General features: G+C 39.1%; 1 protein-coding gene across 4 annotated transcripts in view; it reads left to right on the forward strand.

Moving 5' to 3' along the window:
- The window catches only part of LOC122257982 (cellular tumor antigen p53), a 21,467-nt gene extending 8,284 nt beyond the window's left edge, over positions 1-13,183 (forward strand). For 3 of the 4 annotated variants that reach the window (XM_043023619.2, XM_043023618.2, XM_043023620.2), the window contains exons 2-10: positions 5,770-6,063; positions 6,175-6,327; positions 9,174-9,353; positions 9,617-9,791; positions 10,414-10,630; positions 11,507-11,648; positions 11,787-11,885; positions 12,014-12,131; positions 12,462-13,183. In XM_043023619.2, coding sequence (XP_042879553.2) covers positions 5,776-6,063; positions 6,175-6,327; positions 9,174-9,353; positions 9,617-9,791; positions 10,414-10,630; positions 11,507-11,648; positions 11,787-11,885; positions 12,014-12,130 — 1,371 coding nt within the window. In that variant the 5' untranslated portion in view covers positions 5,770-5,775 and the 3' untranslated portion in view covers position 12,131; positions 12,462-13,183. Of the gene's footprint in view, positions 1-3,152; positions 3,310-5,769; positions 6,064-6,174; positions 6,328-9,173; positions 9,354-9,616; positions 9,792-10,413; positions 10,631-11,506; positions 11,649-11,786; positions 11,886-12,013; positions 12,132-12,461 lie in introns of those variants that run through there. The other variant, XM_043023617.2, reaches the window with a different exon arrangement.
- Positions 13,184-15,000: the final 1,817 nt, after the last annotated feature.

Here is a 15,000-nt window from a genome sequence, read left to right on the forward strand (position 1 = left end):
TTTCTTTTTATATATATATATATATTTTTTTTTTGTTACACTGAAGGTGGATTGTAGAGGGTTGGTTTAGTGAAGGAGGGGGAAGTGGAGATGGGTGGGATGTGGGGGAGTGGAAGAGGGAGTTAGAAGAGAGAAAGGAGAGAGAAAGTAGGCAGGAAAGGTGAAGGTCATGTGATAAGCGCAGGTTTTGATGATTAGTAGATGGAGTCGAGAGGAAGGAGAGAAGGAGGTTGTGGACGTGAGTGGAAGGGGAAAGGGAAGGATAGGGAAGGTGGAAAAGAAGGAAAGAAAGCAGGGGGACAGAGGCGGTAGAGGTCGAGAAAAGAAGAAAAGAGAAAATGAGATAGAAAGGCGGATTGGGAGGGGGAAGAGAAGAAAGAAGGGATTGAGAGGGGGGGAGAAAAAGGGGAAGTGTTGGGGGAGACAACCATTCTGTAACAACATTGAATGGGGACAAACTAGCCTCCCCCACCTACCCCCACCCCAATCCTACCAAAGTAATGAGTCACACTTAACAACCACTTCCCCGAGTCAAGATGGACGAAGCCCCATCAGTGTAGCTACAAATCGCCCCAGAAACCGTAGAGAATATCAGTGTTGTTGTTTTTATCTGCTCCTCGTTTAAATCGCAGTCGTGTGGCGGATCCGTCCGTGCTCGTGCCATGCGACCGCCAGCCAGTGTTAGTAACAGGGTGGCGTCATGACTTCAAAAGAGGGACTTCGGTCTTGCCAGGACCACATGCAGAGGTGTGGGTGACCCTTCTCTTTGGAAATGTCAACAGACGGACGTGCGCTCTGGCGTTTCGTCTCGTTGGGGAAAATCTGTTGTTATTTATTGAGTTTTTCCCCTTCTGCCGATGCTTATTTCATGTGGATGCCACTCCCTTCCCCCACCCTCCTCGGGTAATTCCTCGTTGATATCGTATATTTATGCTCCATGATTGTTTATCAATATTATCATTATCTGTTAGCCATTGTTAGAATGAAGTAAATAAATAACATTAAGTGTTAAAACGAGTGTTGTGACGAAGTAGCCACTCTTTGGCACCGAGGAGGCGTGCCAGATGAAAGGGCATCGCCGCCAAGGAACCTTTCCGTGTCAGAGAACATCATGAGAAGGCTTCGAGTACGGCCTTCAGTGCCGGAGGTGAGGAACGGGAAGGTGGCATGCTGCGTGAGTCATCGGCGTGCGTATGGGAGGCGCGTGATTGTGAAGGATAAGGGGTGCGTGCGGGCGTGTTTAGGCCACAAGTAATTTCGGCGTTTAAAAAAATCAAGAGGAACATTTAGTCATTCTTTATGCTCACACAATTGCAAAAATAATGATATTGTATACGTCTCCACTGCATGCTTCAGAAGGATTTAAAAAAAAGACTGATAAAAATACGAAAATTGATATTCATTCCATGTCAAGATTAAGCTCCTAAATTCACATGAAGGTGACCATTGTTGGCGGCTGATAAGAGGCATCACCAGACGCGACGCCGCGCCGGCCCAAGTTCGACACAACCGTGAGCTGTTATCCCTTATCGCAGGTCTAATCGAATTTCTTTTTTCTTTACTTTTTATTGTAGTTTATTAGTAGTATTTACTTTTGTATTTCTGTCGGCATCTCAGATTGCTCGATGGACGACCCAAAATGGGAGATGTCGCCATAGGTGGTGTGCGTCGGGAGAGGCTTGATGGGTGTGGTGCTGGCATTGTCGGGGCGGCCAGAATGAGCGAGCGGATTCGGAGGGGGGTGGGTGGGAGGGGGGTTGATGCTTCATATTTTGAGGGTCTTTTGTGTGTTTGTGGGTGAGGGGGTTAGGTAACTTCCTAATCGCATTTCTTCGTAGACATTATGTATATCTTATACACAAGGGGAAATTTATACATGTAATGAAGAATGATAGCGCAATTTTATGAACAATGTAACGGGATTATAATTTGATCTTTTTTTTTAAGGAAACGGTAAAGTGAAAATAAAACCCTCAAGTACAAGCTAAAAGTCAGAAAAATCGGTAAGGCGAGCGCCTTCTCATTGTAATCCTAACGAGCAATCCAACCGTCAGTCTTAATCTGCCAATCCAAGCCAGTCACTTGTAACCGGATATAACTGGAAATGCCCCCTAGCCCACTCTTAAGCCTTAACTACAATGGGCTCGGCTTGTGAGACTTGTCTGTAACAGGTCACAAATCCGGTACAGTCGATTTTTTTGGCCGTTTGATTCACGCTTCTAGCCAGTCTTTAATCAATTGAGTTTGATTTTTTTTATAGGTACATCAAATTGTAGATGTGGTCACTTCGTGGCTACATTAAGGTGGCAGAATAACTGCTGAATAATGTTAAATTATCTGAAAGATCAATTACACATTGTCTGTTAGTATCAGTAGTAGTAGTAATAGTAGTAGCAATAGTAGTAGCGTGGACATCAGCAAGTCTTGGAAAAAGGCTTTTAGGCCCTAATTGTAATGTAGCTCATCCAGATAGTAATCGGAATGGGACTGCGGTGAGACAGGAGTGGGACCTTGACTAATAGGGCACTTGGGGTGGCACGAATGCGCCCAAGCATGCCACGTGTTACACGTTGCAACACGTCACCATAACGAGCGTCACTCTTAGGCTAGATCCTCCTGGCGCGTGGGATCGGTTACGGCGGGACCGGCCGGGCTCGAGGTAAACGCGACCTTGACCATGATATCCGAAGAGGACGCATCGCCTGACTCACGATGCGCGTGCATGACGCTCACTCCCTCGCTTGCTATGCATCCCCTCTTTGTTTTGATTTTTTTCTGCGGGATGGAGAGGCGTCGGGTTATGCACTTTGTGTATGGGTTTGTTTATTTACGGTTTTATTGTCTCACTTTGTGTATGAGAGGAAAGTGTATAATTAGAGGATGGTACAGTTAGGTATCAAGGGATTATAATTATATGTTTGCATAGAAGGTAAATGCATTCAAAGAAAACGAGAGCCAACACTGAACGAAAGGAAATGACAGTAAATGGGAGGAGGAAAGAGGGAAAGAGCAGATGGAAGGCAAATAAATGGGCGGAGAAAAGAGGGGAAGAGCAGGAGAGGAAAGGACGTGGGTGTGAGAGGGCAAGATCTCGCCGGTGGGTGGGGGCGGGGGGTTAGTGGGAGGGGCCCTGGGGCACGCCGGAGAGACACGGCCGAGACGACTCGCACGGGAGCCTCAGTCGGGTCTCAGACTTGGAAGTGAGAGGTTATCTAGTGACGCGCGCCTTGCCTACCTATGGAAACGTGTTTGTGTCGTGAGCTACTTGGACATATATCAACGCCCTAAATAATGAGCTATTATCAGCAAGTACGTCGAATGTTTGTGATGTATTTTATTTTGTATTCTAAGTTCCGATGGACTGCCGAGATCGCAAGTTAAACGTTTTCGGATGATCTCTCTCTCTCCCGTGTTGTCCATCCAGCGGATGATTTGCAAGCAGGACATCGCGTGGATTGCATTTGTTTTACTGCTTTCTTTGATTGTTGATTTTTATTATTGAAAGCGGATGATAGCTTGTACCATTTGTTTATAATAACATCGTTGCGTTTATGCTGATGACAGCAGTCAAGGGCGTATCCAAGATACACGTGTTATTGTGTCATATAGATACACGATTGGTTTACTTGTAAGACATACCCATTGTGCAAAGGTGATGTGATTGTTTTTAGTGACAAGTAATTTTAATCAATGAAGACGCAGGCAAGTTGCAACATAGCTGAAAACAGTTGTAAATATCGCTTGGCTATTTTTTAAATGTATATTAATATCTATAGAGCTGTTTCGGTGGAATAGGCATACGCTTCCCAATTCGTCTTTTACTGGTTTGATTGAATGCCACCCTCATCACTTCCTTCGTTACTAAGTTATCTGTAGTGGTATTGTTGTGAAAAGGTAGAGAAACAAACACTCGGTAACAAACAGAGAGGAAGGTGTATACGCAACATTTGCTCTTTTCGCGTCACTGATATTACAGTGACTCGTAAAAAAATAACTCTTATCGGGATTTCCAGCCGGTATACCTTGATAAGTGATGCTGTCAGAATTTATGTTTGGTGGGCATTGGGCATCCGGCGGGTCATTGCTCTTCCCTCCCATGGTGTGTGACTATGTTTTCCTTACTCCAACTCGTCTCGTGTTTGTAGTTGATTTTCTTTGATTGATTTACAAGTGAGGCGGGCAATTGTGAAGCCCCTCGGCTTCATGATTCTTGTCGAGAGTGCTTGTAAAAAGGCGTTAGTGTGTGAGGAGAGCTTGCGGTCACTCTCAACAAGCGGGGTGCCGCTTTGAACCCTGGTGGCGAGGGCGGCATTTCCTAAAACACCTGGACCGCCTGGATAGGCCTACACGAAGTCCTTTTCCAGGAAGCCTATAGCTTCGCCCGAGAACCGCTGCCAATTTTAACCTATTTTTACAGAGGAAAAGTTTTATGGTTGTCTTGGTGTGTCATTAAATGTGGCATGTCATTTTCATCGGGTTATAAAATACAGCTGCAAATGATTGTACATAGTAATGCATTATTATATATCGTATCTACAGCTACTTGTTCGAGACTCGTACGTGTTATCAGCACGAGGGAGATAAGGTCCATACCCGTAAGCATGGACTCCTCACGCTTTTATGAGCGAGGAGAAGGGAGTTAGCACCTCCGCGGGGTCTGCATTGTTTATTGGATCTCATGACCTGAGGGTGTTGGGGTGCGTGGTGGTTGGGGGTGGATGGGGTGGATGGGGTTGATGGCTGACAGTGAGTCATCCACGCCCTCTCGACCCCAGCACCTGACCGCTCTTAGCAACACGTGGTCTCACTCTGCGGGATTAACACCTCGCGTTTGGAAGTATCTTGCCTGTAGCTTTTTTGGCGGTAAAGTTGTTGCTTCTTATAATGCATTTACTTACGGTGTATTTATGATTGCGCGGATGGCCATCACAAATGCATGTATATATTGCTTGAGAGTGTTGATTTGTGCACTAGCTGACATGTAAGTGTTGCGTGCGCGCGTGCATGTCTCCGTACATATAGGTTGGAAAGGGAGCTATAGGTAAACTTTTAAAATCGCACAAGTCTGTTCCTGAAAAAGGATAGGAAATGCCCATCTTTTGTTCTGTGAAGTCATGGTTTTCTCTACATTACGGAGCATTTATGTTGACCACCGGATATAAGTATCATTTTAGGCCTCTTCTCGACCGGTTTGGTTAAATTCTTAGCCATCAGAGTTTAGGAGGGACCGGTGATGAACTAGGGACTATAGTGTTCTGTAACTGGTTAGGTACTTGTGTGAGTGACAATATATATTTTTTTGTAGGTTATGACTTGCCGCATGGGCTCCAGCCGCTATACACATAAGATTTCTTTTTATACTATATGTATATATATATATATATATATATATATATATATATGATATATATATATATGATATATATATATATATATATATATATATATATATGATATATATATATATATATATATATATGATATATATATATATATATATATGATATATATATTATATATATATATATATTATATATATATATATATATATATGATATATATATAATATATATATTATTTATTTATTATATATATAATATATATATTATTTATTTATTATATATATAATATATATATTATTTATATATTATATATAATATATATATATATATATATATATATATATATATATATTCAAATATATTTAATGTTACGCACATTGCTGCATACTCTGATGCAAATAAATCTAACCGAGGTTTTCTGGAACAGGGCGGGATGCAGCGGTCGGATTCAGAGCTGCTGTTCGGTGAGGATGAGTACCACCTGCTCAGGGATGACTCTCTCCTGCAACGCTTTGGCTCGGCCAATTTCCATACCCTGTTGGACGGCCCAGATGTTGAACCTCCTGTAACCGAGCAGGAAGTTGAAGACCAGCAGCAGCAACAACAACAACAGCAGCAACAACCACAACCACAACAGCAGCAGCAGCAGATTCAGCAACAACAGCCGGGACAACAGCCTGCTCCACAAATTGCATATCCCATACAAAATATCGATAACCAGGTAAATAAACCAGATATCAAGGGCTACTTCATTGAATAGTTGTTATTGTCTTTGTTAACTTGAGTAAGCGAGAGTGGCTTATGCTCATGATTCTATTTTCATGCAAACCAGTTGATCCTGACGAATTCGCACATCCACGGTGAGATCTTTCAAACTGTTCAAGTTCAACAACAGCCTCAGCAGCAGCAGATTCAGCAACTGCAGCCTGGCCAGCCAATCCCGTGGGATTCTCTTCAGACTCTTGACACTGAAAATGTCGAAGTGGTATGTAGTCTCTCTCTCCCTCTTTCCTCTCCCTTTTCCCGTCTCTCTCCTCTCCCTTTCCCCCCTCTCTCTCTCCTTTCCCTTTCCCCTCTCTCTCTCCTCTCCCTTTTCCCATCTCTTTCCTCTCCCTTTCCCTCTCTCTCTTCTCTCCCTTTTCCCATCTCTTTCCTCTCCCTTTCCCTCTCTCTCTTCTCTCCCTTTCCCCTCTCTCTCTCCTCTCCCTTTCCCTCTCTATCTCTCCTCTCCCTTTTCCCATCTCTTTCCTCTCCCTTTCCCCTCTCTCTCTCCTCTCCCTTTCCCTCTCTATCTCTTTTCTCCCTCCCCCCTCTCTCTCTCTCTCCTCTCCCTTTCCCCTCTCTCTCTCCTCTCCCTTTCCCTCTCTATCTCTTTTCTCCCTCCCCCCTCTCTCTCTCTCTTCTCCCTTTCCCCTCTCTCTCTCCTCTCCCTTTCCCCTCTCTCTCTCTCCTCTCTCTCTCTCCTCTCCCTTTCCCCTCTCTCTCTCTCCTCTCCCTTCCCCCTCTCTCTCTCCTCTCCCTTCCCCCTCTCCCTTTCCCCTCTCTCTCTCTCCTCTCCCTTTCCCCTCTCTCTCTCCTCTCCCTTTCCCCCCTCTCTTTCCTCTCCCCCTACCCCCTTTCTACACCTTGCCTGATTGTATATTGTAGCGTAAAGAAATTTCACTGTTCAACCATCATCAAAAACCGCGGGACGCTAGGGATTAATGACGTCACAGGCATGTTATGATGTCACAAGCAAATCATGACGTCACCAAGAAGTTGGTCTGGTGATTCCTCACCTCAGCAGTGTTTGGCACTACGGATACAAAGTCGGATATTCATTCTAAAGAACGTGGTTATTTTGTGCAATTTCTTTTAATGTATATTTATAAAGGGTATTTAGGTGGTGGGTTAAGGGTATTGAAGAACATATCAACCTTTTAGTTTTATCACAATAAACCGATATGCCATTAAGCGGACGGAGAGCCCTAGCTTGCTCGGACTTGTATAGCTCGGCGGAGGTGACGATGTACGATAATAGTTTTATTTTCAATGTTAATTTTGGATAACCAGTAGACTTGTCGGTAGTTTTCACCTAGAAAACCGTTGTCTCGGTTATCCATTTCGGCTTTCGACAATAATATCTGGTTAAAGGAGCCCTTAGAAGTTTAAAATAAGCGATCTGAAGTAAATGCGGGGGAGGAGGAGGGTGAGTTGACGGAGGGGGGTGCTCAGGCACGGGGCATATTCGTTGTGTCGTTCGTTACCTTCCTTTGGCCCAGTGAACGACCATACTACCTTTTCGGTGGTCGTACAGTTCTTAGAAATCTTGCTGGTTATTTAATTTTGACGAGTCTTGCGTCCTCGCCAACGAGACGAAAATGATCATCTTTGACCGGGTAAGTGAGAAGCATCCTTATGGCTGTACGTTTTGTGATCCGGATTCATGTCAAGCAATCGGATGGTTTGCAAATGATTGCTAACTTTATTGTGTTGTTTACGAAGCAGGTAGATTGGTAATTGGATTCAAGATTCCCCTTGATAATTTGTAATTGACTTTGGGTACACCCTTTCCCTCTCACAGATTCTATTATGTTACGCTTCTATGTCTATTTGGCTTTTGTTTGCCGTTTGTAGTCTCTAATTTATCAGTATTGTACATGTTATATCGTTAATTAAAACACAGATTCGGATACGAAGGCTGCTGTTAGTGCTCGCAGGTTGTTAGCTAGTTTGCGTTTAAATCAGCGTTTTATTTTCGTCAAATGGCTCTATTAGTTTTGGTTTTGCGATCATTTAATATACGTACTTGTTAGCGTGTAACCATTCTGTTTCCGTCTCGGATTTCCTTACTTTCGCGAAATAAAGAAATGCAAAATAAATGAAGAGAAAATTACCATTGTTCTAAGTGGCGAAAGCATCAGTCTTTAGGTCCTTTCGAAACATTTCGGCTTTTTAAAGAAAAGAAAGAACGAAAAGGGAATATCTGAAGTCAGGGTTGAAGGTGTGCCTCCGCCCGCCCTCTCGCATGGGCCCCATCACAAAATGGTGGACCGTCTTTGTTGCTCTTGGACACGACCTCCTTGACTCGCACTGCTTGGTGACTGATGGTCGTGTTTTGAAGGATTTATGTTGTATGGCGCTTCTGTATTTTTCTCTCTGTATATGATGTTATCTCTCGGTATGAAATGTTGATGCTGCTTTAAGTATCCGCAGTATGATTTAGGCCTATGTTTTCTGTAAGTTTAGATTTTTATCCTCACAAAATCTGGAGTTAGAATGTGTCATTGGATTTTACTAGTTGTAGACCAGCCTTATTTCTAGAAAAAAAGTTAGTCTTTAAATCTACTCTCTTCTATGCCCTCTAGGAGTCCTCATAATTTCTTTGTCCTCTGATTAGTATGATTCCTCACAATTTATTTGCCCTTTTACTAGGAGTCCTCATGGATTAGATTCCTTTTGTGTATTTTGAGTTCTCATGATTTTCATGTCTTCTGTTTTCTGAGCCATACTTTCCATGCCCTTGTATTACTATTAGTCCTCATAATTTCTCTGCCATCATTTTACTCCACCATTTTACTATGAATCCTCATAATTCCTCTGCCATCATTTTACTATGAATCCTCATAATTCCTCTGCCATCATTTTACTATGAGTCCTCATAATTTCATGTTTGCATGGTCTTCAGCAATATCATGCTTGTTCTTCATAATCTTTATATTTTATGGATGTTGTGTATCTTTTTTATGTATTTCTTCTCTTTATTGTGTAATTAGAATTCAAGTCTTGATATTTATGATTACCATTATCATCTTACCTTAAAATATTTCATTTTGATATTTCTCTCAACAGTTGCCAAACAACAATGTGCCAGTGGGTGGAGTATCAGCTGCCATCACCTTGATAGAAGGCTCAGCCACTTCCTGCCTGGCTGACTCTACTCTGGCACATTCGGTGCCATCGCTCCAGCCATGGGCTGGTCGTCACAAATTCGGCATATCCCTCCCAACCGGCAACAAAGACCGCAACAAGGTGAATTTTTAATTATGGGGCCGTTACATATGGTGCATGTTTTTATTTTCAATATGTAAGTACAGTTCATGGTTGTGTGTGATTTGTGTATTCTGAACATGTGTTTTATATAATGTAAAGTTACCTTTTCAGAATAAGAAAGGATTACATTGTACTGTGAACTGATGCTTTGGTTATTGTTTTAAATTTGTTGATTCATATTAAAAGTGTTCTTTTAATATGAGAGTCACAATGGAGAAAGTAACACTTTTTATCTACTACAGTGGTGCTACAGTCAGGACCTGGGTAAGCTCTACCTCTGCCCAAATGTTGCTGTACCAGTGAATGTGATGTTGGAAGATTGGGTGAATGCCACCATCACCATGACACCAGTGTTCAAGCAAAGCTGCCACCGTACAGAACCAGTGAACAGGTGCTACAACTGTAAGAGTATTCAAAGTAAGTGTCTGAACTTTTTATCCATTCTGATGTGTTGTTTTTATTATTATTTTCTGATCTCATGGTTTGATATAAGTGTCTATACATGATGAATTATTAAAGTGATACTAATAAGCATTTGGTATGATACCCTGAATATACAACTGTATGAGTAGATAGTTTTAATAGTAGATGACAAAAATTTAGCACAATAATGATATAACCCCATGAAAAATGCTCATTTTTGAAGGGTTAACAATTGATCTTTGTGTCTGAAACCTTGAACAATTTGCTCTTCTGCAAGTGTTTGAAACTTAATAATTTGCTCTTCATTAAGTATCTGAATGCTATCTTTACATTCATTTAATTATTTATAGTTTCCAGGGCAGGTGATGTCAGTATTAATTTTTGTTTTAAATGGTTGAACTCTTCCATGATGGGCATGTTTCATTGGTTAAAATCACTTTTGCACTGCATTTTACATTTTGTTGAAATTACAAGATTGTGTAACTTGGACATCATAAGTAGACATAATAGAAAATGGACAAAACATTTTAAGATGCTAATCCCAGGCTGTGCATCTCAAGATCTAACCTGTCGCTGAAGGGTTAGAATAACCATGTAATGGTAATGTTCTTTCCAGACTGTGATCCAAACTTGGCCGAGCATGTTGTACAGATTGAGGGGGAAGGCTGTGAGTACAGCTTTATCAATGATAGATACTTGGTTACTGTGCCCCTCCGCCCCCCACCCCCAGGGGAGGTATCTTCGACGCTCCTGATCAAGATTATGTGTCTGACTTCATGCGTTGGAGGCCCCAACAGACGTCCATTTTGTATTGTTCTCACTCTTAGAAACTCGTGAGTATTGTAGTGTGCTATATTGTATTTTATTATAATTTCCACTATTAGGGACAGTATGTACAAAACTGCATTACTGATAACCTAATTGTTAAAAAAAAAAAATAATAATAATAATAATAATTCTAGAGAAATATGCTATTTATAATGAGTGTGATGACAGCAAATGATAGAAGCAATTGGTTAAGCTTTCTTTCAATAGTGAGGTTACTTTAGATTTTCAACCAGTCAGGACCAGGATATTATAAGCATATATTATAAGTAAATTATCATTATAAAGTACTATCCAGCAACAGAGTTATGTAGAGTTGGTTTATTTAATTGTCTTGCTTGAGAAGAAGCAGTTTGTTAAGTAATGGTAAAAAGTATGCTCTTTCCTCCAAGAACTACACTGGAGAATTGCCCTAAGGCTTCATCATAGAATATTATCATTTAGGAACAATGTGGTCGTGAACTGGTTTCTTTGTTTCTTAGTTGACATGCAGTAACGTGTTTTGTTTGTGTGACAATGGCCTTCGATGGGTATAATTGTCATATTCTCGCCCTACTTATACTGGCTAGAACTTTTACCAATCCAAGTGACATATTTCTACTAATGGTAACATCATGTCTAAGAGAATAAAGAAGCCAAAAACACCAGGTATTTTTACTTTTTTTGTGTTGCATAAGTCGTCTCCTCTTGCTATTACCATTTTCCTCTTTTTAGGCCAGACATTATTAATTCAGAAGTGATTTTCACCTCACATTAAGACATCTCATACTGAAGGTAGATGGATTGTCCAGAATGGAGAATTTCGTTTTTCAATTGAATTTTCTTTGTTGTAAGTCTTCTTGAAAAATATTGTTTGGTTGTAATCTTGATTGCCCCTTTTGCAGTGTCACTGGTGAAGAGATTGGTCGGCAGATCCTAGACATTAAATGCTGCAAGTGCCCATCTCGTGACCTTACTAATGACGAGAAGAGCAGGACTCCCACAGCTCCGTCTACTCCCTCAGTGGATGAGGAAAAGCGGACAAAGGTATAGTTGCATCTCTTGTGATTGATACAAAAACTTTTCTGCATTAGGGAAATATATACTGCTTTTAAAGTACATTTATCTAATGCATGCTTGTGTAAAGCTGTTGTCAGGAGTAAAAAATTAATTTGCAATCCGTAGGTACGAAAATTGGCCAATGAAATTGCTGTTGGTCAGAAGCGCAAGAGACCAAAGATCAAATTAGAACCAGGAACAGACTCCCGGATGGTGAACATTGCTGTAAGTACACTTGACCTTACACTGACTATTTTTGGACATAAAGAATTATTTAAAGTCCAGCTGAATTATACTCCCTCATTTTTGCTACTTGAAGTACATCTTTGAGTTAACTGACCTTGGGCTTGCAGGTTCCAGTAGAGTATGAGGCTGAAGTGAAATCTTACATCAATAAGCTCATTGCTGCCGATCTGATCAAGAAGTGGCAGCCTGACGCACTCATGTATCCTGAAGAGGAGAGTAACTAAGGTAAGCCAGGTCTTCTTGCATTGCAGAAGAAAGAATTCTCAAGTAGTTTCTAAGAGGGAGAATTAATGAGAAGGATCTTGAAAATTTAAAAAATTAATAGGGAGATTGAATGAAGTTTGATATATTGGCATTTCACATTTACTTGTATTGTTTTATTTAATTGTAGAACTGATAGATACCAGTCAATGGAATTATAAATTACAAGATACATTGAATTGAATTCTTAGTATCATATCTAGTTAATTTTATTTTTGTCTACACATGGTATTTGTTTCTTATCTTTTGTTGTGAGTTCATCAAAGTTAATGTGTTTTTTGTCTTGTATTTCAGGTACAACTGATGTTACCTGTATGTTGATATTTTATATATATGTAACTGAAACACATCAACACCAGGTGATCTGCAAGGAAGAGTTTGGCACCATTATGAATTTACAATTGCAGTTGGAATAAAGATTAACTTAAAGAACTTCACAATCAATCTAGAAGTGTGTTGATAAGACTTTACATATTGCATTTCTTCAAAGACCTGTTTCACTGTTAGGTAATAATCTTTTATATTTAAGTTTTTAAATACCAGTGTTGAATATTGCAAAAGAAATGTTTAGTTTAGGTAAGCATAATTCATTTTAAGCCATTGTTCATAATTTGTAATCAAGTGTATTTCATTTTCTTCAAAAAGAGATCTTCATTTTCATTAGTTTTTTTTCACAGAACATTCCGGTTTATTTGAAATTTGTGATTAAACACATAGTATGTAAGTGCATGACAAAGTGAGATTGAATTTGATTCCAAAGCAAATCTGTGTATTGGTATTTTTGTATTTTACAAAATAATTGTTATTGTGTCAAGATAAAGCCATTTGCTTTGGAATAGTGATTGTTTTATATTAGTCAAATAGAACATTTACTTGATTAATTATGTCCCAGAGAAGATATTATATAAAGTAGTTAGGTAGGTAGGTGATAGCAAATAGACTTGTTTTGACTGTCAATTCTTTATTCTTTACTAGGATCAGTTTCTGTATAATATTTTGAATAAAGGTTGACAATATAACTTTGTACAAATAACCTTATATCTAGTCAGGTACATCCTTAACATGAAACTTGATCAAATACTAGTTAGTTTTCAATTTGTTTTTTTCATCAAAGGAATGCAAAGGGGGGAGGGGGTTACTGTATTTAATAATTTATTCTTTTTTTACAAATTGATATTTATTAATATAAAGACTGAATGAGAAGTATAATTTATGCAAAAAACAAAAACAAAAAAAAACAGGTAAGGTGAGCAACGTTGCTCTGATTCCATACATTTAAAATCAATCAAACTCCATTAACAGCAATTATTTGTATAGAACCAGCTCGGTTTTGAATTTTATCCCTTCCACTATTGAATTGAGTGGTTGTGATGTGGTGGATTATCATAAATCTCTTATTCATTACAAGCAAGATAAAAAAGTGATGTGAAATGTATGTAACATTCGTGTCTTTGAAACCTGTTATCTGTTTATTGAAGGCTGGAAATCAATACATTACAGTGGAAATTAATGCCAAAATGTAATGCCCAAAGACTTATCATTAACCCACTGATGCTAGGAGAGCATGTATGTATGCACTCACTGTCCACTGTTGTCTTGTTTTTATAACATATTCCATAAACTGTGTACTTAACCCATTGATGCCACTGTTTGCTATGATTTTATTTTATTTTTTTATTACATAGATCCTATAATTTTCAGTAAAGAGATCGTTTTTGTTACTATTATTGTTATTGTTACCATAGAATATACTCACAATTATTATTATTGTAATAATGATACTAATGATCATAACAGCAATATTTTCATAGCTGCTGTACTGAAGATGATTCATACTTTTAATACTACGAACACAAAACTTGTTAATTAAAAGGATACCCAAATATAACTTAACTTAGATATCTTTCTCTCCTATTTTGCTAAAAATGGTAAAGTAACTACTAATCCTAATTCATCATTTTAATACACTGAAGACAACAAAATCTTGATAAAATAGTAATACACTGAAGAGAACAAAATCTTGATAAAATAGAATAAACTTTCAGACCATCCCAAAAGTCCAGCTTCTAGGTTGACCCAGAATTCATATAAATGACTTCACTAAGTGCTTAAGCTTGGAAGTATTTTCAAGATATTGAAATATTGCCGTTGCAGAAGGAAGAGCTGTTGTGATGAAGGGGAATCTTTTAAAGGTCTGGTACATCAGTTTAAATAACACTGGTAGATTCTGAAATGTATATTTCAGGGTATCTAATTCTAATTTATTCAATCTGCTGTTACTCATCATGAGGACACAAAAAGCTATATAATTTTTTTTTTATTGATTTAAATGATGTAAGTGTTTGACTTTAAAAAGGGAATGATTGGCATTCTTAAAGTGACATCAAAATATCTTAATTCCAAAAATACCAATAACAATTGGTGTTGGATGTTCATTACAACTTGCCTTTTCTTTTTATAAATTGCTCTATATAAGATGAAGAACCCGTCTGTTCACCTGTTTTCTATACTAAGATCAGAACTATCAAAAGAAACACCTTTCATCTTTATTTTCCATTTAGATCTCTGAATATTTCAGATATGTCGAATGAATCAGAAATAACAAATGTTATAAAACAGTAATATTGTAAACTGTAAATTATTTAATAAAAACAGTAAATAGTGTCCAATATCAGCAGGAAATAGCATGGACACTACCAAACTATGTGCTGTGTGGACATCAATTTTTAGATTTTGCCATGAAGTTTAAGTGGATTAGTGAAAAAGCAATGTATCGGAGTATTAGACTGCTTCATTCGTCTACCACTTCAAAAACTTTCGAAAGCTGACATGA

The sequence above is a fragment of the Penaeus japonicus genome, unplaced genomic scaffold, assembly GCF_977035675.1.
Source record: "Penaeus japonicus unplaced genomic scaffold, GWHDUDI00000001_assembly GWHDUDI00000026, whole genome shotgun sequence".
Lineage (NCBI taxonomy): Eukaryota > Metazoa > Arthropoda > Malacostraca > Decapoda > Penaeidae > Penaeus > Penaeus japonicus.